At 57.6% G+C, this 21,654-nt stretch overlaps 2 protein-coding genes across 10 annotated transcripts in view; both read right to left on the bottom strand.

Moving 5' to 3' along the window:
* Window positions 1-1,204, bottom strand: part of FUBP3 (far upstream element binding protein 3) — a 38,924-nt gene extending 37,720 nt beyond the window's left edge. For all 7 annotated transcript variants that reach the window (XM_063174850.1, XM_063174855.1, XM_063174852.1 and 4 more), the window contains exon 1: window positions 1,106-1,204. In XM_063174850.1, coding sequence (XP_063030920.1) covers window positions 1,106-1,198 — 93 coding nt within the window. In that variant the 5' untranslated portion in view covers window positions 1,199-1,204. The remainder of the gene's footprint in view (window positions 1-1,105) is intronic.
* Window positions 1,205-14,054: 12,850 nt separating this feature from the next.
* ASS1 (argininosuccinate synthase 1) overlaps window positions 14,055-21,654 on the bottom strand; it is a 29,520-nt gene continuing 21,920 nt past the window's right edge. For all 3 annotated transcript variants that reach the window (XM_063174744.1, XM_063174745.1, XM_063174747.1), the window contains exons 13-15: window positions 16,598-16,754; window positions 14,840-14,905; window positions 14,055-14,351 (exon numbers count right to left, since the gene is read on the bottom strand). In XM_063174744.1, coding sequence (XP_063030814.1) covers window positions 14,297-14,351; window positions 14,840-14,905; window positions 16,598-16,754 — 278 coding nt within the window. In that variant the 3' untranslated portion in view covers window positions 14,055-14,296. The remainder of the gene's footprint in view (window positions 14,352-14,839; window positions 14,906-16,597; window positions 16,755-21,654) is intronic.

Here is a 21,654-nt window from a genome sequence, read left to right as displayed (position 1 = left end):
TTCTCCCCCCTGGAGAGAGCAGAGTCAGGGTCTCTGAGCAGCTGCTCCTGGCACTCAGCTGTGTCACAGCTCCTGCATGTGCAGCCTGCTCAGAGATGAAACAAACCCCTGAGGCAGACCTGCAACAGGAGATGGGAACAACAGCCACAGCACCCGTGCTGGCAGCAGCAGCTGCTGGTTCTGCAGCACCTTCCACAAGCCAAGGAGCACAGAAACACCTGGAATAGCCTGTGCTGAGGGCAAGGGTGGTGATTCCTGCAGGGCTGGGCACTTGCACTGAAGCTTCCCATTTCAGCACTGAGTAAGCTGATGGATTCCTCAGGCAGCACCTCAGTGCCCCCTCCTCTCTCCCTGCAGGGAATGCCAAGCTCCTGCTCTGCCCAGGTCTGCATTCACAGAATCAAACAGCTCGGAAAGGATCTCTGAGGCCATGGAGCCCAACCTGAGGCTGATCACCACCTTGTCAATCAGAGAATGTCACTGAGTGCCACATCCAGGGTTCCCTTAAACACCTCCAGGGACTCCACCACCTCCCCGGGCAGCCCATTCATGGCTAATTACCTTTCTGTGAAGGAATTCCATGCAATGCCCAACTAAACCTCCCCTGGCATGGCTCGAGACTGAGTGCTCCTGTCCTGTCGGGGAGATGAGCCCGACCCCAGCTGGGCACAGCTCCTCTCAGAGAGTGACACTGTGACAAAGCTTCCCTGAGCCCCAGCCGGGGACATCCTTCTTTCAGGGACTGACACTGTCACAATGTCCCCCCGAGGCTGCTATTCAGCGGGCTGAGTGCCCCCAGCTCCCTCAGCCGCTCCTCACGGACACCCAGCCCGGCCCCTTCCCCAGCCCCGGTGCCGCTCTCCGGCCGGTGTGAGACCCGAACCGGCACCGCCTCAGCCCGGCCAGAGCCTGCGGGCCGCCCCCTCCCGCACAGCAGCGCTGCCGCCCCGGCACGGAGCACGGCCGGGCTGTCAGAGCCCGCCGCCCCCTCAGGGCTCGGCTCTCCCGGCACAGGGGCAGCGGCCGTGCCCCGCCTCCGCTCCGCGGCCTAGCGGCGCCCCGCTCCTCCTCCCGGCCGCCCCCGGCCCGCCGGCCGGCGCCTCACCTGCCGGGCCCGGTGCAGAGCGTCCACGAACCCCTCGGGCTTGATCCCCACGGGCGCCGCGCTCTGGCTCTGCCCCTGCGCCAGCTCCGCCATGGCCCGCGCCCGTCCCGCCGCTCCGCCCGGGGCCCGCGCCCGGAAAGGGAAGGAGCCCCCCGCTTCCGGCGGAAGTGCCCCGCGGGGGCGGGGCCGCGAGGGGGCTCGCGCTGAGGGGCGGGGCCGCTCGCGCGCCGTGGGTGGGGATGGGGGAGAGGGGCGGGGTCAGGATAGGCCACGCCCACAGGGACCCCCGGGACCGCCCCCGGGATGGACCCGGGGACACTGAGGGGACAGGGATGGGACACCGAGGGGACATCGAGGGGACAGGGATGGGACACGGCGGGGACAGGGATGGGACACGGGGGCGACACGGAGGGAGCAGGGATGGGACACGGCGAGGACAGGGAGGGGACAGGGATGGGACAGGGCTGGGAGACCACGGGGACACGGGGGGAACAGGGTTGGGACAGGGCGGCGACAGGGATGGGACAGGGCTGGGACACCGCAGGGACCGGCAGCGCCGCTGTCCCGGACCCTGCTGTGCCCCTGACCCTCCCGGCCTGTGACATCCCCTTCCTGATCGTGCCATCCCATCCTCACCTGTGACATCCCATTCCCACCTATTCCATCCCATCCTCACCTGTGACATCCCATCCCTGCCCGCACTCCGTGCTCTGCCAGTCCCATCCCATCCCCACCTATTCCATCCCATCCCTGCCCGTTCCCTCCCGCCCCTGCCCGTGCCATCCCATCCCTACCTGTCGCCATCCTCTCCCTGCTCATGCAATCCCCTCTGTGCCCTCTCTGTGCCCACGCCAGCCCATCCCTGCCTGTGCCATCCCATGCCAGGCTGTGCCCTCACTGAGCCCCTCCCTGGAACACGCCTCCCATCCCACAGCTCCCGTTCCCTGCCTGCTTTGGTCCATGTGTTTGAGGTTCCTGACTCACATGGCCATGGCTGGACGCTGCCATAGTGTTGGTGACACTTTTTGCACAAAGATTCTGGGCATGGGGAGCTCTGGGGGTGCCCCCAGGTCTGGTCCAGCCCCCGCTCCTGCCACAGTGGAGCAGCAGGAGATTCTGGGATGATGATGCAAGGACCAGTTAGTCAAGGATTCATGCAAAGAACGTGCAAAGCTTGTTCTTGAGCAGGGCCCTACACAGCCCTTCCTGCTGCTTTTTGTGAGTGTCATTTTTGGGTGATACCCCCCAAAATGCTGCCTGCACCCAGCTCCTGGCCTGGCAGGGTTTGCACACAAGGTTCACGGACCCACAGCCCATTTCCCAAAGCCCTGAGTAGGAAATTCAACACCTGAGGGATGTCCCACAGAGCTCTGTGCTCATCCTTGGCTGGGTCTTGCTCTTTCCAGTTCTGTGCATCCCATTTGTGCCTACAGGAGCAGGAATTGCTGAGCTGATGGAATGATCTGGTGGGAAGGGAACACCACTGGAGTGCAGAGTCTGCTCTGTCACCTCCCCACACCAGTGGTCTGGCTGCTCCCCAGCTTTTCCTCCTCTCAGAAACTGGGGTCATTTTAAGCAAAAAGCCCATTTATTTTAGGAAAGGAAGGATTTTAACCACAGAATGGTTTGGGGTGGGGGGACTTTAAAGCTCTGCTGGTTCCACCCATTAGACACCTCCCATGAGGCCAGGTGGTTCAGAGCTCCACCCAGCCTGGCCTGGAGCACCTGATCACCTGAGATGATCACCACAGCCACCCCATCACCTTCTGAACGTGGTGGAGGCAACACCTCCAGCCATGCCCAGGCTTTGCTTCCTCCTCTCTTGGGAACACCCAGAGATTTTGGATTCAGGGATTTTTCCCCTCCTGACTCTGGCTGGGAAGACCCAATGTGCTCAGCACCAGCTGCCCCTTTTCCCCTGGGCTTATCCTGGGTGAGGGATCACCCCAACAGCCCCACTTGGCTCTCAGGGGTGCCCTGTCCTGAGCAGGATCCACCCTGCGAGCCTCCAGCTAATGCCAATTCCAAAGTGGCTGCAAAGGTGACCAAACCTGCAGCATAAATCCACCAGCACTGGGACACAGGCAGGGAGAAGCTGGAAATTTCCCTACCAGACCCAGAATGATGCTGAGAGCTGAATTTTGGGATCCCCAAGCCCTGGTAAGAGGCAGAAAATCCTCCTTGGTGCTGGGCAGGAGCAGCTGAGAAGGACCAGGCTGCTGGGAGGGTGACAGCCAGCCTCAGCACTGGAGCTGGCAAGAAGAAGACATCAGGCAGTGATTGAAAAGAGGGAAATTACAGGCCTTAAACACTTCCAGAAACAAATTTCTGATGTAAATCTTCCTTTTTGAGGAATAAAAAAAAAAATTAAAAAAAAATAAATAAAAAGCAAGGGAGTGATTCTACGCCTCCATCCCCATCTCCCCCCTCTCGAGGCACACACACACCTTTGCACACACACACTGAAATTAGTTGTGACAGCTGAAATTCTCCACTCATCGGATGCTGTTTGACAGGGTACTTAAAAAAGGAGGAGGGAAAGGGAAAAAAAAAAAAAAGAAACAAAAATAGGAGAAGAAGAAGAAAAGGGAAAGTGGTTTGGTGTCGCACGGGGGAGGCAGAAGGGGGGTGATGTGCTGGGGGGTTTCAAGTGATACAAGATGCATAATTCAGCCTTCTTGGATTGCAAAAGCTCCTCTTACCTAAAGGGCCTGCTGCCTTTATTTTTATCCAAATGGCTCAATTACTGCAAAGCCCCACAGAGAAAATTATGGATGTTTGCCTCTATTTTTCTCCCCTTGTCTCGACAACTGTAGATATTTTGTTTTCCTTCTTTCCATCTCTTTTTTTCTCTTTTTTTTTTTTTCCCTCCCTTGTGGTGGTGGTGGTGGTGGTTGTAGGGGGTAGAAGGTGGCTGGGGATGAGGATGGGGAGATGTGGGGGTGAGGGGTGGGGTGCTGGCGTGTGGTGGCCCTGCCACCATCACACACCTTGGTGCTCTCTCCATGTCCCCTGTGTCACCTCACAGCTTTGGCCCCTCACATCCCCTTCTCCCCCAGAGCCCCCACTCTTCTGCCTTCCTCCAGCCCTCTCTCCCTCCTCTCCTTCCCCCTACTCTCCTCCCCACCACCCCCTCCCTGTGCCTCTCAAAGCCACCATAATAGCAGCTTGTTTGGCACTTCACTTGGTCTCAATGAGAAAATTCCCCTCTCTCCCTCTCTCTGCCTTCGTTATTTCCAAACCCTGCAATAGCTCCTTTGCTCAGGGCTGCGGGAAGTGCCCATTTTTCAACATTTTTCTTTGGCTTATGTTTGTCATCCTCTGAATTACCGCCCCGGGGAGTCCAGTCAGCCCAACACCGGGCCCTGCTATTCACACCTCTCCTGCTCCTTGAGATCATGTAGGGAGAAATTAGTTATTTATTTCGAGCACCACTGCAATGCACTTCCCCACACGAGTGTTTGTTTTGATCCCCTGCTGGAAGAGGAGGCTCCATGGGGAGCGCCAGGTCCGGATGGAGATGCGCTGAGGGCAGGGCAGGGTGTGGGAAGATGCAGGCATTCCCAGGAAAGCTGTGAGCAGAGAGACCCCCAGCATGGTCCCCTCACCGTGCTGAGCTGCTTTTCTGCAGGTGCTGAGAATTTCCAGGTGATCTTGTCCCGTCGGGAAATCTGTCAGGGGTTTTATCTCTGGGTCCCCTGGCACAAAGGGATCATCCCACCCTGATGTGGCCACGACTGCAGCAGGCAGCGTGACCCAGGAGCCTCTGCCAAACGCTGAAAGATTGGGCAGATTTTGTGGCTGGAAGAAGAAACTCTGCTCTGACACACTGGTCACGATCCCCAGCCCCATTCTCCACCCGCTGTTCTGCCCCATCCTGGCCAGCCCTGCATCAGCAGCCAGCCTGTTGTACAAGGGCAGCACAGCCTGGGAAACATCCTCCAGCTCAGAGACAGCCCCAGGCGAGGGCAGAAGGGAAGGACCATCCTTGGAGATGGTGATCCACCTCCTCTCCTCTCTGTGCCAGCTCAGGAGCCAGTGAGCTCCCATTTCAAACCAGGCTGGCATTGCTGTGGCTGCCAATGCTCCTGCACCCTCCTCCCTGTGCAGATGCCATGGCCAGGCACAGGCAGCACTGGCACAGGCAGCACTGGCACTGGCACTGGCACCATCAGGCTGCAGGGAAGGGGCCCAGGGAGCTGCAGCTTTAAAGAAAGAAGAGGAGCAGCGGGGAGGACGAAAATGCAAAATTGGCCCAGTGGGTAGAGCTGCTATTTAAGTGCAGTTGAGAAAGGAGCAGGAGGAATTACAGGAGAAATGATAGTGTCCTGACAGCTGCCATTTCCCAGCACCAGCCTCCCTAATGGAGTCCTAATGTAGTGGTGGGCTCCTCGCTGACAGCCCAGCCCTGCACAGGGCTCGTCTTTGTGCTGCTGACAGATGGGACAGTCCGGACACAAACCTGTAATCCCTGATTCCTGCAGCTGCTTAACCCCTTCCTCCCCAGCACCCGCCCCTGACAGGTGTGGGGTGGGGTCTGACCAGCCCACAGGGACCCCCATGGCACAGCAAGGGAATGGGAATGGGATGGGGATGGGGATGGGAACAGGATGGGAAAGGGGATGGGGATGGGGATGGGGAATGGGAATGGGAATGAGGGAATGGAAACGGGAATGGGGATGGGAAGGGAATGGGGCAATGGGAATGGGGATGGAAATGGGGGAATGGGAACGGGATGGGCATGGGAATGGGGAAGGGAATGGGGATGGGAATGGGGAGGGGAATGGGGAAGGGAATGGGAATGGGGATGGGAACGGGATGGGAAAGGGGATGGGAATGGAAACAGGATGGGAATGTGAATGGGGATGGGAATGGGGACAGTAATGGGGATGGGGATGGGGATGGGGACAGTAATGGGGATGGGAGGCAGCTGCCTGCATGTCCCACCTCATCCCTTGGCTGCCGCTGGGGCAGAGGCTCAGCCTGGCCATGGAGCCAGAGCAGGCAGCAGCAGGAGTCCCTGTGGGTCACCCAGACTGTGCCCTGTGCCAATGAACTGCGCAGGTGGATGTGGGCAGGTGAGCAGGGGCAGGTGTGCTCGGTGCCCGCAGGGAGGGCTCTGGGCTGCCTGCCCAGCACAGCGCCCACAGGCAGCATTCCCACTCCCTGGCACTGTGTCTGAACCTCCTTGCCTGCCTCAAATTAGCCCCAAACCCGGGTGTGATTGGGTGGCTGTGAGATAAAGGTGTGACAGCTCCCCGCCCCCAGAGCAGGTGGCAGTGAGTGCACACTGCTCCTGTCCTGCTCCCCAGGATGCCGGGGGTGGCAGCAGCAGAGGCTCTCCAAGTTTTTCTGCAGAAAAATAAATGCAGATACTGCACGTACTTGTGTCTTTCTGGGGAGGGGAAGGCTGGGTCCCCTGGTTGGGGAGGGGGAGATTAACCACCCTCTGATCTCTTTCCCATATCCCAAAGGGCCCAAAGGATTCCTTGGGAGGGATTTTTGGAGGCAAAGGTCCAAACCTCTCTGCCTCCCTTCCTGCATTGAAGCATCTCTGATTTGCACCCTCTCTGCCCTCCATCAGGCACCTGGATCTCCATCCCCTCCAGTGAAACCCACTGGCATCCCTCTAAGCTGCCACAAAGCTCTCTCCCATCAGCATGGGGCAGCTCTTCCAGCCTTCAGAGTCACAGCCACAGAGCTAAAGTCACTGGTCTGGCAGGGTGGCACCCATCTCATCCCCCCAGAGCTCCCATTCCACTGCAGCTGCCTGCTTTCCTTCCCAGGAAGGAATCAGCAGGTAGGACAGAGTCCAGGGAGCTCTGCTGCACCCATCTGTTCATCCATCCTGCTGCAGAGTGAGGGCTGAGCTGAGCCCCACTCCTGCCTCTGAGGGGGAATAGAAATGGCTCTGAGCATCCTCTCCAAGCTGTGGGGAATAGAAACATCCCAATCCCATATCCCTCACCACACCCTGCAGAGCAGCTGAGACACCCCCAGGGCCAATCCTGGTGGATGCTGGAAGGAATTAGCAGGAAGGACAGAGTCCAGGGAGCTCTGCTGCACCCATCTGCTCACCCACCCTACTGCAAAGCCCCACTCCTGGCTCTGTGACCATCCTCTCCAGGCTGTGGGGAATAGAAACATCCCAATCCCATATCCCTCACCACACCCTGCAGAGCAGCTGAGACACCCCCAGGGCCAATCCTGGTGGATGCTGAGGGTTCCATCCCCGCTGCCCTGGTCCCTGGCAGCATCAGAGCCTCCTTGGCAGGAGAGCGCAGCGTGGGCCCTCGGCACAATTAGCCAACAAGTGGCTGTTTTGTGAGGGATTGTTGCTGATGTGTTTTAAGTGGCTTTCTGAGTGGAAAATGTGAGGCGCTGGAGAGGCCAGCAGACAAAGGGGGGGATGCATTAGGTTTTATTGGTCTGCCTCGCACACATCTGACATCACTCCACGGAGCAAGTTCTGCCTGGCTTTAGGGGAAAATGAAAAATAAAGCAAGAAAAAGCGGCCGAGGGTGCAGGGGCGGGGGAGCGCCGGTGATTCAAGCAGGCAAGTGGGGGCTTAATAGCAGGAGACACTGGAGCAAACTGTGTCAACCAGATGGGACCCGGGTGCCGCGGGAGGAGAGGGGAATTAGCCAAGCCCGCTTTGTTCGCGCAGAAAGCGCGGCCCTCTCCCCCCAGGAGCTGCCTCCATGTGATATAATACAGCCCCTTTCAGCCGCTAAGCTGGCCAAGGACAAAAGTCACCAATAAATAGCGAGAGGGCCGGGCTGAAAGCAAAAGGCAGAGTTGCCAAGAGCTCCCTGCTTTTCTCCTCGGGCTGCCCTGGCTGCTGGCACAGGGACGCTGGGCATGGCTGTGGGGTGGTTCTGTGGGACGGGAGGGGTTCTGGAGGTGTGGTGCCTTCATCAGAGGTGGTGTTGGAGTGTTGTCCATGTGTTCTTTGCCTTCATTCCCTGAGCCAAGCCATAAAACCAAGAGTCCTCATGCCTTGGGCATCCCCAGTGTGCAGCAAGAAGGGCTGGAGGCTGCTGTCCCAGCCAGGGCTCTCACTGCTTGGACTTATTAAGTTGATGATCATCCTTTACTGTCACCTCCAGGCTTCTATAAAAGCAGTCCCAGCACCAAGTAGAACAGTCCCAAAACCCCTCATCCAGGCCCAGACACCACGAGCAAGAAGCAGACCCTCCAAAGCAGCCCCACCCCTGCTGAAGCCATCCCAGCTCCTCGGGTTTTGAAGGCAAAGATATCCCAACCACTGTGCCCCAGTGCAGAGAGTGAGAACTGGGAGGAGGAGACCTCAGTGGTCTGAGCTCCACCCCTGATTTAGGGTCTTCCTCCCTTCCCAATCCCCAGAGATGACCCAGCCCAGCTAAGCATTAAACCAGCTGTGGGGCTGTGCAAACAAGCAGGATCCCCTCATCCCCTCCTTCCCCTGGAGGGATCCTCCTTGCCCTTGCAGAAATATTGATCCAGATAAACCAGGGAGACACATTAGGTGCCCCAGGGAGGGTCAGGAGATCAGCAGCTCAGCTGGGCCCCTGCTGCCCACAGGGTCCAGCCTTGCAGGACCAGGATGGGCAAGGGGAGAGCTGAGGGGCTTGGGAAGCTCCTTCTGCCATGGAAGGGGCCAGGGCAAAGTGCTTTAGCCAAGGGGAGGTAAAACAAATCGATGAGGGGCCGCTGTGACACGCTGACCCTGGTGCTGAGCCCTGGTTTTAATGTGCGACAGCAAAGCTGGGTGGGGGGCTCAGAGGCAGATGGCTGAGGGGGAGGTGAGAGAGGGTGGGACAAGGGAAGGGCAGGAGCTCCCAAACTGAGCAGAGGCCAGCAAAGCCCCCAGGGAAGGAAGAGGAGGTGGCAGAGGGGAGCTTGGACGCTGACATGGGGATGGGTGATGGCTGTGCCATGAGCAGGGCGCTGCTCACAGCCAAGGATGACTGCAGCGCTCCCCTCCTGCTGCTGCACCTGCCTGGTCCAGGCCAGAGGGGTGCCTGAGGCTTGCTCCAAACCCATTTCCAGGTGAGGAGAAGCATCCCTGCTGAATAAGGTCCCGTTTCCAGCCCTCATCTCCTCACTGCCACTCCCAGGGTGCTGCTCATAGCCAAGGGTAACTCCTGGTGCTCCCTCCCTGCTGCTGCACCTGCTCGGTCAGATCTGTGGGGTGCCAGAGCTGAGACACCTCAAGCCTTGCTCCATTTCCAGGTGAGGAGAAGCACCCCTGCTGAATGAGGTCTCATTTCCAGCCCTCATCTCCTCAGTCCCACCCTCAGGGTGCTGCTCATAACCGAGGATCACTGCAGTGCTCCCTTCCTGCTGCTGCACCTGCCCGGTCCACACCAGAGGGATGCCTGAGCTGAGACACCTCGAGGCTTGCTCCAAACCCACTTCCAGATGAGGGAAGCATCCCTGCTGAACCATCCCTGCTGAATGAGGTCTCATTTCCAGCCCTCATCTCCTCACTCCCACCCCCCGCCAAAGGCAGAGCAGAGGGCAGGGAGGCACCAACGGCCGCAGATCCTGTTACCTGCGGCCAACAAAACCTACCTGTGCCTTCCCAGCCCCTCCCACGGCCCCCTCTGCGGGGGGACAGAGCAGAAGGAGCCCCTGGCCCTCCCTGAGCATCCTCAGGTCATTCCCTGTGATCGAGTGACCAGATGGACGCTGGGCTCCGAGTGCAGCCCCCTCTGTGGGTCCCTTGTCCCTCCCCGAGCCGGCTGAGCTGTGAGGCTCTGTCCCCCCGGGGCAGCCTTTGTCAGGGCCGTGCAAAGGGCCCCTGTGTCCCTCTGATCCGGCCCCACAGCAGCGTGTCCCCAGCCAGAGCATAAAGCTGGCTTTCAGGGACACAGCATTGGGAAAGGAGCGAGGGAGCTCCTTGTTAAACGTGAGACAAAGCCACCTTGTTAAGGGCTTCACAAAGGCCACCATCTCCCCCCTGCCTGGGAAGATCAGGGCTGGTGACTCCCAACCTCACTGGGGGGATGGCTTTGCCCTGGAAGGATGGGAATGCTGAGCAGCCACGCTGAGCTGCAGCCCTGTGACCTGTGTGCAGAGCCCAGGGCACCCTCTGTGCTCCCATGCACCACTGGAAGCCACATCTCCAAAGGAAAATGGGAGCCAACCACTCATCCTGGGGAATCCTGTGGCTTTCCCAAGAGTAAACCTTGTCCCTACTGACTAGCAGTGTCCCTGCTGAGGGGATGTCACCCAGGGAATGCCATCTGCACACAGTGGTGGGACACTGGGCAGCACCAGAGGATTTTCTGTCCCTTTTTTGGGAGAGGTGGGCCAGGGTCCCCTCCTACACATCCCACAGATGGGAGATGGAGCCCCAGTAAGGGATGTGATATGGACACAGTCCCACAGGGCACAACCACACAAGACCTCCCTGCTTCCCTCCTGCAAAACATGTTTTTTTCCTTGCATGGACCCAGTGATGTGCTTCTTTGCCCAACAAAATAAAGTTTAAGCAAAAACCCAGCAGCCCCACAATTGCTCTCTCTCTCCAGGAATTTTCTCTTAAAATCCATCTATCCTCACTGTCTTTTGCAGGAAAAATCCCTGCCCCAACAAGGTTAGCACAACCTTTGGCTTGGCTTTTGTGGGCTCTGATGGTCGCTCAGCCTCTGAGGGCCCCCACCAGGCCCTTGGGGTCCCCAATTTACAGCCCACATCTGGGGGTTCCACACACCTTGGTCTGAGCCCCCAGGATGTGCTGCACACACCTGGGCATTGTTCTGAGCTGTTCTTGGCAGTTCACGCTCAAATCCACATGCATAATAAACCTCACACCTGGTAATTACCTCAGAGAAACGGGAAAATGCATTATGGCACTGGTATCCAGCAGGATGTGGTAGCCAGGGATGGCTGGTCAGCTTCAAAAAACAGAACCCACAGACCCCATCTGGGTGTGATGCACAAGGGCAAGGGGAAGGGCAGGCTCTGCAGCAGTCCTGAGGGACAGGCAAAACAGGACAAGTTCCAGGTGGGGAATCCCACCAAGCAGCAAGTGTGATGCCAAAGCAGCCACATCAACAGCAAGAAACTGCCACCCTTGCTCTTCCCTGCCTCCCTCCCACACGTGCAGGTGGCACTTTGGGGGTCCACATCTCTTCTGGCATCATCCCCACATCCTTCTACTCTTCTCCCTGGGGAACTGCCACCTCTGGAGAACACATCACCTTCTCTTCTTTGACCCAGCACCTGTGAGCAGCTCTGTGGTGGCACTGGGGGTGCCAGTTCCTCACTGGGAATCCCCAGCCCCAGCTCTGTGCCCCATGGAGCCAGGCTGCAGGCAGCTCTCCCTTGCCAGGACAGCAGCAAATTGCAGTGCTACAGCTTTAAAGAAGTGTGTCTGCTCCTTGGCAGGGCTGGTGGCAGCGGGGAGAGCCAGAGGACACCTGCAGAGATCCCGTACAGCTGGGGAAGATTAGCCTTTTCCACTAGACAAGAGCCATTACCATGTTCCAATATACCATCACTTCCGCTAGGAGAGCCTGCAGATGAGATATCGATTGCAGTGACCCCGGCCAAGCCCTCCACCAGAGCCTGGGAGGGTGGCAGAGCAGCCCCATGGGGTGCAAAGAGGGGCTGCACCTTCCCAAAGGCATCCCCAGGGGCTGCCTCAGGGCTGGAGTGCTGGGTGGTGCTCTGGGGGATGCTCAGGAGAGCTTCAGATGCCAGCAGTGACCCAGGTCCCTCCCCAGGGTCACTCTGGGCTCTTTCCAGGGCAGCTCTGCCCTGGGAATGGGCAGCCCCCAGCCCACCTTCACTGTCCTCAACACCCTCTGGGTGTTGCAGAAACAAGTTTTCACCTTAAATGCCAAAATATTCCCACAAAAACATCTCAGCTGAGGAGTTCCGGGTGGTTCTCACAGAGTGCTCCTCACCCACTGCTTTTCCCTCCTGGCAGTCCCAGCCCCTGAAATAACTCCCTGAAACACAACAGGGTGGAAGGACAATGAGACACCACCAAGTCTTGGGAACTGGAAGGGCTGATGGCAATTAAGGCAGCAAGGTAATTAAATGTGGTGTCTGTCTCACAGCATCTTATCACTGCAGCCCCAACAGGAAGCACGGGCACTTTGGTGGGTGTCCTCTACGCATTGAAACCAAGATTTCTGAGAGTTTTTTCCTTTCTCCAAGACCCACACTGGGTTTGACTTGGCTTTTTGGATACACTGAGCTCTGCCTTACCAGCACAACCCATGTGCAGCCCAGTTGGAAGCGGCAGCTGGAAGCTGACACGTGATACTCCTCCAAGGCTGAGGTGCCATGGCCATCACTGCCTCTGAGAGCATCCCAAGGACCTGGAGCTGCCATGGTGGAGCCAAAAACCTCCCTGGACACTCCAGTGGGTGCAGAGACACAGGATCCCCTCAGATCTGGGTTCTGGTGTGAATGCTGCGGAGTGCAATGGCTTTTTCCAGGTGATGATTTAAGCACAGCTGGCCCAATGAGCCCTCACTGAGCTTTTCCAGCATTTCTCAAGCTTTGGGGCACAAGAATCTTGTGCCAAGACACTTTGTTTTGTTGTTGTTGTGTTTTGAGTTCCCCCCAAATAAAAGACATCAGCTCCCCATTGCATCAAGCTGTTTCAAACTCCACTTTTCCAATGGGCTGCTCTACCACAGCCAAGGACGGGCATGGGAGGGAACTCTCACAGCTTCCAGGGCTGCTCACTGCCCCATGGGCCAGCACAGCATCCATCTCTGGTGTGGGGAAGGGAAGCAGCTCTGTTCCTGTGGTTTTGTGGATGGTTCCTCAGGTGAGGTTCCCAACCCTTCCCCCAGCTGAGAATGGGCTGCTGTGGGGTGAAAAGGGCTCCACACTGGGCTCCCAGCCAGGCTGGCTGCTCAGCACAACCTGCTGGCCACCAGCCCCACTGGGGCCCATGCAGAACCCCACGTGCAGCTGCACTTTCAGCATGGACTCGCTGCTGGAAGCAGTGGGATTGAGGGAATGGGGTGTCCCTGCAGAGCATCCCCACCTCCCCACAGCCCACAGGGTTTGGACAGGCTCCACCAGCCCAGAAAACCATTTCTTCCCTTCTCTCCCCTCTCCTGACAGCCCTCTGCTGCTTTCTCCTCCCAAGATGGTCGCTGCCAGTAATAGCAGGGAAATTCACATCCAAGCTGGGAAAATAACATGTTATTTTCCCAGCTGTGATGTCAGAGCTTGTCACACTCACTGGCTTGGCAGCAGAGTGGGCAGGGCACGCCTGGACGTCCCCAAATGGCCACTTGGCCTGACTGTCCCATAGGGGCTGTTAAAAATGTGCCCCTTTTTGGTGGCAGCTCTGCTTTTGCTCCCCAAAATGCTTCCCTCCATGTTGGGAAGCCCCACATTGCTGCTGCAGGGCTGGGGCTGCCACAGCAAGCACTGTGCTTGGTGCACCCCAGCTCCAGGGAGCATCTGCGCTCCTCTGCTGGGACATCCAAGGTGGGGACATCCCAAACCGTGTCCTTCCCCAGCTCCAGCACATCCTGAGTGTTTACACTGTTGGGAAATCCAATCCTTTCCTCTTTTCTTCCCCTCTGCTTCCACTACTGCTCCAGGTTTCTCGCTGAGCCTCCCAGCCAGGTGTGAGCACGGGGACACAGGGACCTGCAGCTCTCCAGGTATTCTGAAAGAGGGATGCTTTGCCCAGCCTGGAGCCAGCACTCCTTTCCTGCTCACCTGCAGCACCACCAGAGGATGTTCCCTGCATTTTTGCCTTTCCCGAGTCTGCTCTTTAAAACTCACCAAAACACAGCAGAAAGGATCAAGCCCTGTAGACCCTTTAGCACAACTACAGCCCCTGAAATGCCTCTCTGAGAGGTGTTTCCCATTCCCCACCTTCCCCACAAGGCACCACCAACCCCCCTCGTCCTTCGCAGCCACTTAACCCATCACAAACACACAAAGCCGGGCTGGGGGGAGCCAACAAACGAGGCAGGAATGAAGCAAAGAAGCCCGGCTCTCCATGCCGGACCCGCGCGTGGCCGGGGTTTATTTCTTTCCCCACTTCTCCTCCGATGGACAAACACATTTTTTTTCCCCCCCCCCGATTGCATTTCACTTGCAGCCCCGTAACAAAGCCGTCACCTCCGCTCCAGGGAGACGAGTTACAATTACCAATTGCCACCACAATTAGTGCTACTTCTTCCAGAAATTAGAAAGGGGAGCGGGAGGCATTGATTGCTATTCATCCTGCTTTACGGTGACCTTGCTCTGGAGACGATGATATTCCTTCAGCCTGGAAACCGGGATTGGAAAAAAAAAATAAATTAATTGTAAATTAACAGTAAGAACACACATTTCCTTTCAATTAATTTAAGCAGAATGAGGGGGCGTGAAGAGCAGGCGTTTGTTAAGGCCTGTACAGTTTAATTATTTTTTTTTTCCCCCCACGAGATAATGTAATTAATCTTAGAGGAGTCGGGGGGGACACGGAGCATCGGGGAGAACAAAGCAGTTAACAGGCAAAGGAAAAATTAAGAGCCCATTATGTAAATTCAGCGTGTTTTACAGCCCTGGAGTTGGGAGGGGTCTGAGAAATAAGTAAAATAACGAGGCTGGCTGCGCTGGGGAAGGCTGCAATTATACAGGGCTGGTACTGGCAGGGCTGGTGGCACCCCACTGCTCAGGGAGAGCTTGCAAAGGGGGCTTGGATCACCCCCAGAGCCTGAGTGAGGATGGGGGAGCCCCGGGGTGCTGGGGAGGGTCCCCCTGGAGCCCACAGACCTGAGGGAGTTGATGTTGATGAAGCCAGTGGCATCAGCGGGCTCGTAGTCCCCTTGCACGTTCATGCTGCGGAGAGAAAGGCTCTGTCACTGCCGTGGGATTCCCAGGGGAACCTGGGCTGCCCTTTGGGAAAGGAGAAGGTTTGGGGCACCCCAGACTGGCTGCCCTGCCCTGCTGCTGCCCCCTCATCCACTGTGAGGGGCTCAGGGCAGGGTCCCTGCCAGCCCCTGGGGAAGGGGCACACGGATCTGCCATGCCCAGGCTGCACAGGCCCTGCCAGGGACACTGCCCCAAAATCCCCTCCTTGGTCCTTCACTGTATCATCACCCTTCCATCATCATCATCACCTTTCCATCATCATCATCATCACCCTTCCATCATCATCACCTTTCCATCATCATCATCACCCTTCCATCATCATCACCTTTCCACCATCAGCCTTCCTCCCCGTGCTCTGGCCCTGCCCAGGGATGCTCACCCTGTTCCAGAGCAGTCCTGCAGGTTTGGCTCTAGAAAAGGGATGGGATCCTGGGCAGGAGGCACTGCCCCAGGCACAAACAGGGCTCCAGGCAGGCAGGGACAGCCCCACGCTGGTGTGGGGGTTCATGGACCTGGCAATGATTCCTCAGAGCACGTCCCCTTTCCCAAGGCAGCAGCCACCCACTGAATCCCAGCTCCCAACAGTTTCCTACATCCCCAAAGCACACGGCTCATTTCCCAGAAACCACAAACCTTAAAGCAGGAAGTGGAGGGAAATAAAGAAGAAAAAAATTAAAAAAATAAAAAGAGTTTACAACGATTTTACCTCCCCTGACGGGCTACAGAAAAACCTCTGTGCTTTTATTTTTGCTCATTCGAGTGGTTCTGACCTGCTCTATAATTACGTTACTTTCTACCTACTGTGCAGAGGCATTTCCACACAGCTCTGCCTCTCACAGCTTTCTCTCGGGTTCCTGTGACGCCGTCACTCAAAGGCTTTCAAACCAGCGATGTAGAAATCAAAAAGAAAAGGAAAATGGTTGGAGACGCAGGGAGAATAAGTGCCCCTGCTTTTCTCTCCCTCTCTCTTTTTCCTCCGTCCCACCCCCCTCCATCCTCCTTTTTTTTCTTCCCTCTTTTTTTTTCCTTTTTTTTTTTTTAATACTTTATTCATTTAATCTCTCCAAGTGAGAGTGCAAAGCATAATGAAGGGTTGGGATGGATTATTAGGAGCTGTTGATTTTGAGGGGGAGGGAAAGGGGGGAAAAAAAGCCAGAGAAGAGAAAGAGAGAAGATAATTTGACTCCGACTGATCTAAACTCATTCGGGTGTATTTATGGCTTATAAAGTGTTTAGAGAGATTGAAAGGAGTTGAGGGAGGGCTGAGGGGGGAGCGAGCAAGCGAGAAAACAACACGAAGAAAAAGGGAAAAGCCAGAGGGGGAAAAAAAAAACCCCAATATTGACTTGAAACACGGCTCATGCTTCAGCTGTGTCACCTGTGCCAGTGGGGATGGGATGGGATGGGATGGGATGGGATGGGATGGGATGGGATGGGATGGGATGGGATGGGATGGGATGGGATGGGATGGGATGGGATGGGATGGGATGGGATGGGATGGGGAAGGGTGGGATGGAGAAAGGTGGGATGGGATGGGATGGGGAAGGGTGGGATGGAGAAAGGTGGGATGGGGATGGGATGGGATGGGGAAGGGTGGGATGGGATGGGATGGGATGGGGATGGGGATGGGGAGCTCACTGTCACTCCTGCCCCGCTCACCTGACCAGCTCCTCGTTGTAGAGGGAGCGTGGGGACTCCCTGCCCAGGATGTAGACATGGCCCTTGAAGACAGAGAGGTGCACGGTGCCCACCACGGACTCCTGCGAGCGCCCGATGCATTCCCGCAGGAACTCACACTCAGGGCTGTGCCAGAAGCCTGAGGACACGAGATGGGATCAGCAAAGGGGCTTGGGGAAGGCCAGAGGGACCTGGGACCCCAGGGCAGCCTAGGGTGGTCCCCAGGTTAAGCCTTACAAGGCAGAGCCTAGGTAATTTCCAGGGGAAGGGATGCGATTGCAGGACTGGGTGAGGAAATGAAACGCTGGGATAAGCAGGCTGAGCCATGAGGGATGGAGATCTCAGGTGTTTCCCTGGGATTCACACACAGGCTGAGCCATGAGGGATGGAGATCTCAGGTGTTTCCCTGGGATTCACACACAGGCTGAGCCATGAGGGATGGAGATCTCAGGTGTTTCCCTGGGATTCACACACAGGCTGAGCCATGAGGGATGGAGATCTCAGGTGTTTCCCTGGGATTCACACACAGGCTGAGCCATGAGGGATGGAGATCTCAGGTGTTTCCCTGGGATTCACACACAGGCTGAGTGAGCCATGAGGGATGGAGATCTCAGGTGTTTCTCTGGGATTCACACACAGGCTGAGCCATGAGGGATGGAGATCTCAGGTGTTTCCCTTCTCCTCGCTGCCCCTCAGGATGGGAGAAGATGATGGAACAAACTAGGAATAGGCCACGGGGCCATCCTTGTTCCAGCTCTTCTGGGCAGGGGTGGTCATGCAGGTGAAAAGGTTTGTTAAGTAGGTATGAAATTGCCACTCAAACACCACCATCTTGGGAAGGTCGGGTGGAGACAGACAGATGGACACAGAAATGGGGGGAGATCAGCTCCCAGCCCCCCAAGAAAGGGATGAGCCATTCTGGGATGGGCAGAGTAGGGGTCTGCCCCAAATGGCAGACTGTGCTCAGGGGTTGCAGCCCTGGGAAGGGAAACCCCCTCAGCACTGGCTGGCTCCAGGGGGGACAGCAGCCCCTGGCAGCCCAAATGCCCTGGGCTGGGTGTTGGGGTGATGTGCATCACACCCCAGCCCCCCAAACACATCCTGGGGGAGCAGCTGGGGCACTGCAGGTGCACGGAGGGGCCGTGCCCTGCCTGCCACCCCCACGCCCCTCCTGTTCCTAGGCAGGGTTATTAGCCAGGGAGTCCTGGGAGACCCGGAATAAAGCCTGGGAGATGCAGAAGGAGATAGAGGTGGAGGAAGAAAGAGCCCATTCACCGCCCTCCAGGCATGCCCCGCTTTTATCTCTCCCATCTCACACCAGTGCCCTCTCACCTTTCCCTTCCCAGCTGGGCTCTGGGGCCGAGGCCATTAAAGAAACAAATAATTTCTTTTGTTGTTTGGCCTGAGCAGCCCCTGAGCTGGGCTGTATCCCGCAGCCTTGTCCCTGGGGTTGCTGTGGCCCTGCTCCAAGGCACAGCACCATGGTCTTCATCACCAAACCCACCTCTCTGAACTGATCCCCCCTGCTCCAAGGCACAGCACCATGGTCCTCACCACCAAACTCACCTCCTGAACTGATCCCCCCTGCTCCAAGGCACAGCACCATGGTCCTCACCACCAAACCCACCTCTCTGAACTGATCCCCCCTGCTCCAAGGCACAGCACCATGGTCCTGCAGCCCCTCACCACCAAACCCACCTCTCTGAACTGATGCCCCCTGCTCCAAGGCACAGCACCATGGTCCTCACCACCAAACCCACCTCTCTGAACTGATCCCTGCCCCTGCTCCAAGGCACAGCACCATGGTCCTGCAGCCCCTCACCACTAAACTGACCCCCCTCAGCTGCTCTACACTGGAGGATTTGGGGACCCCTTCCCTAAAATCAACACTGCCATGCCGGTAGCAACCCCACTCCTTTTTTTTTGGTCCCCACCCTCCAAGTGCTACTCTTCATCTAGCAGCATTGATGTAAAAAAATCCCTGTAAAAATAAACCCCAGACACACTAAAATAATAACCAGCTGCTTAAATCCTGCCTCTGTCAGCTCCAGGTGGGAGGAAGCGTCCCCCCCTCTCCCGACCCCCCACTGCAGACACTGGAAGCGATCCCCCTTAATGACCTCCCCACCATCCTGCCCTAATCACGGCACAGGCAGGGGGACAATGGCATTTCCGCACCTGGAAAGGAGGGAACGGCTTCAAAGCCACCCCTCCACAATGGGATCAATAGGAACAGGGGGAAGATAAACACTAATTCTCCTAAGAACGGGACTGGCTGCAATAATGAGGTGTTAAAGGAAGGTGAGCTTGAAAGCCTGGCCTCGGGCATGGGGACCCACGGGTGCTTTTTGCACCTTGCTGGGGTTGCTCCTTGGATTTAGGGTTGGCTGGCAGGGGAGTCTTGGACCAAGCTGGGAATCCCTGGGGATTCAACACGTGGAGCCAGGGAAACAGCAGCCTCTGCCTGGCAGGGGTGGGGAGGGAGAATTTAAACCATGATTTCCTCAGTGGCTTTTTAACCTGGTGGCTGCACAACGAGCCAGTGGTTAGGAATAAACAAACAAATAGGTTTATGCCTGAACTACCAAAAAAAAAAAAATAGTTAAAAGAATGGCAGGCCAGGTCAAAGTCTAATAAAAATGGCCAGAGGCAAGAGTGGCACTGGAGAATGAATGAGAGCAGGGGCTGTGATCCAAAAGGAAGGTGCCAAAGGCTCCCCAGCCCCTGTCAGGGCACTAAAATGTGATTTAAGCAGCAAAGGGGCTCAGGCATTAAATGCCAGCTGCTGAGGAAGATATAAGAGTGAATGTCCTTGGAGGGGAAGGTGACAAACACTGGCACAGAAACTGCAGGGGAGAAAAGCCTGACCCAGCCCTACTGATCTGCTGCTGCACAAAGCCTGAGCTCCCAAAATCAGGTTATTTCAGGGTATCTTCCCGGTGAAAACCCCACAGGAATCATCCCATCCCAGTGGTTAGAGACCCCTGAAGTGATGGGAGGAGGAGCTGGAAGGCTGAGAAATCAGTGACTGACAAATGTTTGGCCACGGGACAGGAATGTCCTGCTGTGGGGCCTGCAGGGGTGACAGCTCTGAGCACCCAGGGGTGGGCAGAGGGGCTTTGAGCCTGCTCAGGACATTCTGGGCTAATCCCACTTCCTTCAGCTTAGCACCAGGGCCTGGAGCAGGGTGGATCCATGGAGCAGCCCCCAGGGCAGAGCTGGTTCTCTCCCCAGAGTGCCAGGCCAGGGCACAGGGGAAACTCTGAGCTGTGACCCCCTAAACTCAACCCACGGTCTGGGGCTGTGGCTGCTGCTCAGAGGGAGGACACAGAGCTTCACTGCTGGGTGAGCCCCTATCCCCTCGTTCCTCATGGCTCCAGCCCTCTCCAGGCAGGGCTGTCCTGTCCCAGAGCAGGAGCCCCAACCCGCAGTGCCCCTGTGTGGGCTGTGCACCACATAGCACAGCCAGGACCCTCCATTGCTCCAGAGAGAGCCTCCTGTGCCACACTGCCAGGGCTCAGGGACACTCCAGAGCCTCCTGTGCCACACTGCCAGGGCTCAGGGACACTCCAGAGCCTCCTGTGCCACACTGCCAGGGCACAGGGACACTCCAGAGCCTCCTGTGCCACACTGCCAGGGCACAGGGACACTCCAGAGCCTCCTGTGCCACACTGCCAGGGCACAGGGACACTCCAGACTCTCTGTGCCACACTGCCAGGGCTCAGGGACACTCCAGAGTCTCCTGTGCCACACTGCCAGGGCACAGGGACACTCCAGAGCCTCCTGTGCCACACTGCCAGGGCACAGGGACACTCCAGAGCCTCCTGTGCCACACTGCCAGGGCACAGGGACACTCCAGAGCCTCCCGTGCCACACTGCCAGGGCACAGGGACACTCCAGACTCTCTGTGCCACACTGCCAGGGCTCAGGGACACTCCAGACTCTCTGTGCCACACTGCCAGGACACAGGGACACTCCAGTCTCCTGTGCCACACTGCCAGGACACAGGGACACTCCAGAGCCTCCTGTGCCACACTGCCAGGGCTCAGGGACACTCCAGACTCTCTGTGCCACACTGCCAGGGCTCAGGGACACTCCAGAGCCTCCTGTGCCACACTGCCAGGGCTCAGGGACACTCCAGAGCCTCCTGTGCCACACTGCCAGGGCACAGGGACACTCCAGAGCCTCCTGTGCCACACTGCCAGGGCTCAGGGACACTCCAGAGCCTCCTGTGCCACACTGCCAGGGCTCAGGGACACTCCAGACTCTCTGTGCCACACTGCCAGGGCTCAGGGACACTCCAGAGCCTCCTGTGCCACACTGCCAGGGCTCAGGGACACTCCAGAGCCTCCTGTGCCACACTGCCAGGGCTCAGGGACACTCCAGACTCTCTGTGCCACACTGCCAGGGCTCAGGGACACTCCAGAGCCTCCTGTGCCACACTGCCAGGGCTCAGGGACACTCCAGTCTCCTGTGCCACACTGCCAGGGCTCAGGGACACTCCAGAGCCTCCTGTGCCACACTGCCAGGGCACAGGGACACTCCAGAGCCTCCCGTGCCACACTGCCATGGCACAGGGACACTCCAGAGCCTCCTGTGCCACACTGCCAGGGCTCAGGGACACTCCAGAGCCTCCTGTGCCACACTGCCAGGGCACAGGGACACTCCAGAGCCTCCTGTGCCACACTGCCAGGGCTCAGGGACACTCCAGAGCCTCCTGTGCCACACTGCCAGGGCACAGGGACACTCCAGAGCCTCCTGTGCCACACTGCCAGGACACAGGGACACTCCAGTCTCCTGTGCCACACTGCCAGGACACAGGGACACTCCAGAGCCTCCTGTGCCACACTGCCAGGGCTCAGGGACACTCCAGAGCCTCCTGTGCCACACTGCCAGGGCTCAGGGACACTTCCAGGGCACAAGGACACTCCAGAGTCTCTGTGCCACACTGCCAGGGCACAGGGACACTCCAGAGCCTCCTGTGCCACACTGCCAGGGCACAGGGACAGCTCTCCAGCTCCAAATGCCACAGCAGGGGT

The sequence above is a fragment of the Melospiza melodia genome, chromosome 22, assembly GCF_035770615.1.
Source record: "Melospiza melodia melodia isolate bMelMel2 chromosome 22, bMelMel2.pri, whole genome shotgun sequence".
NCBI lineage: Eukaryota > Metazoa > Chordata > Aves > Passeriformes > Passerellidae > Melospiza > Melospiza melodia.
This window is presented reverse-complemented; position numbering and strand designations above follow the sequence as displayed.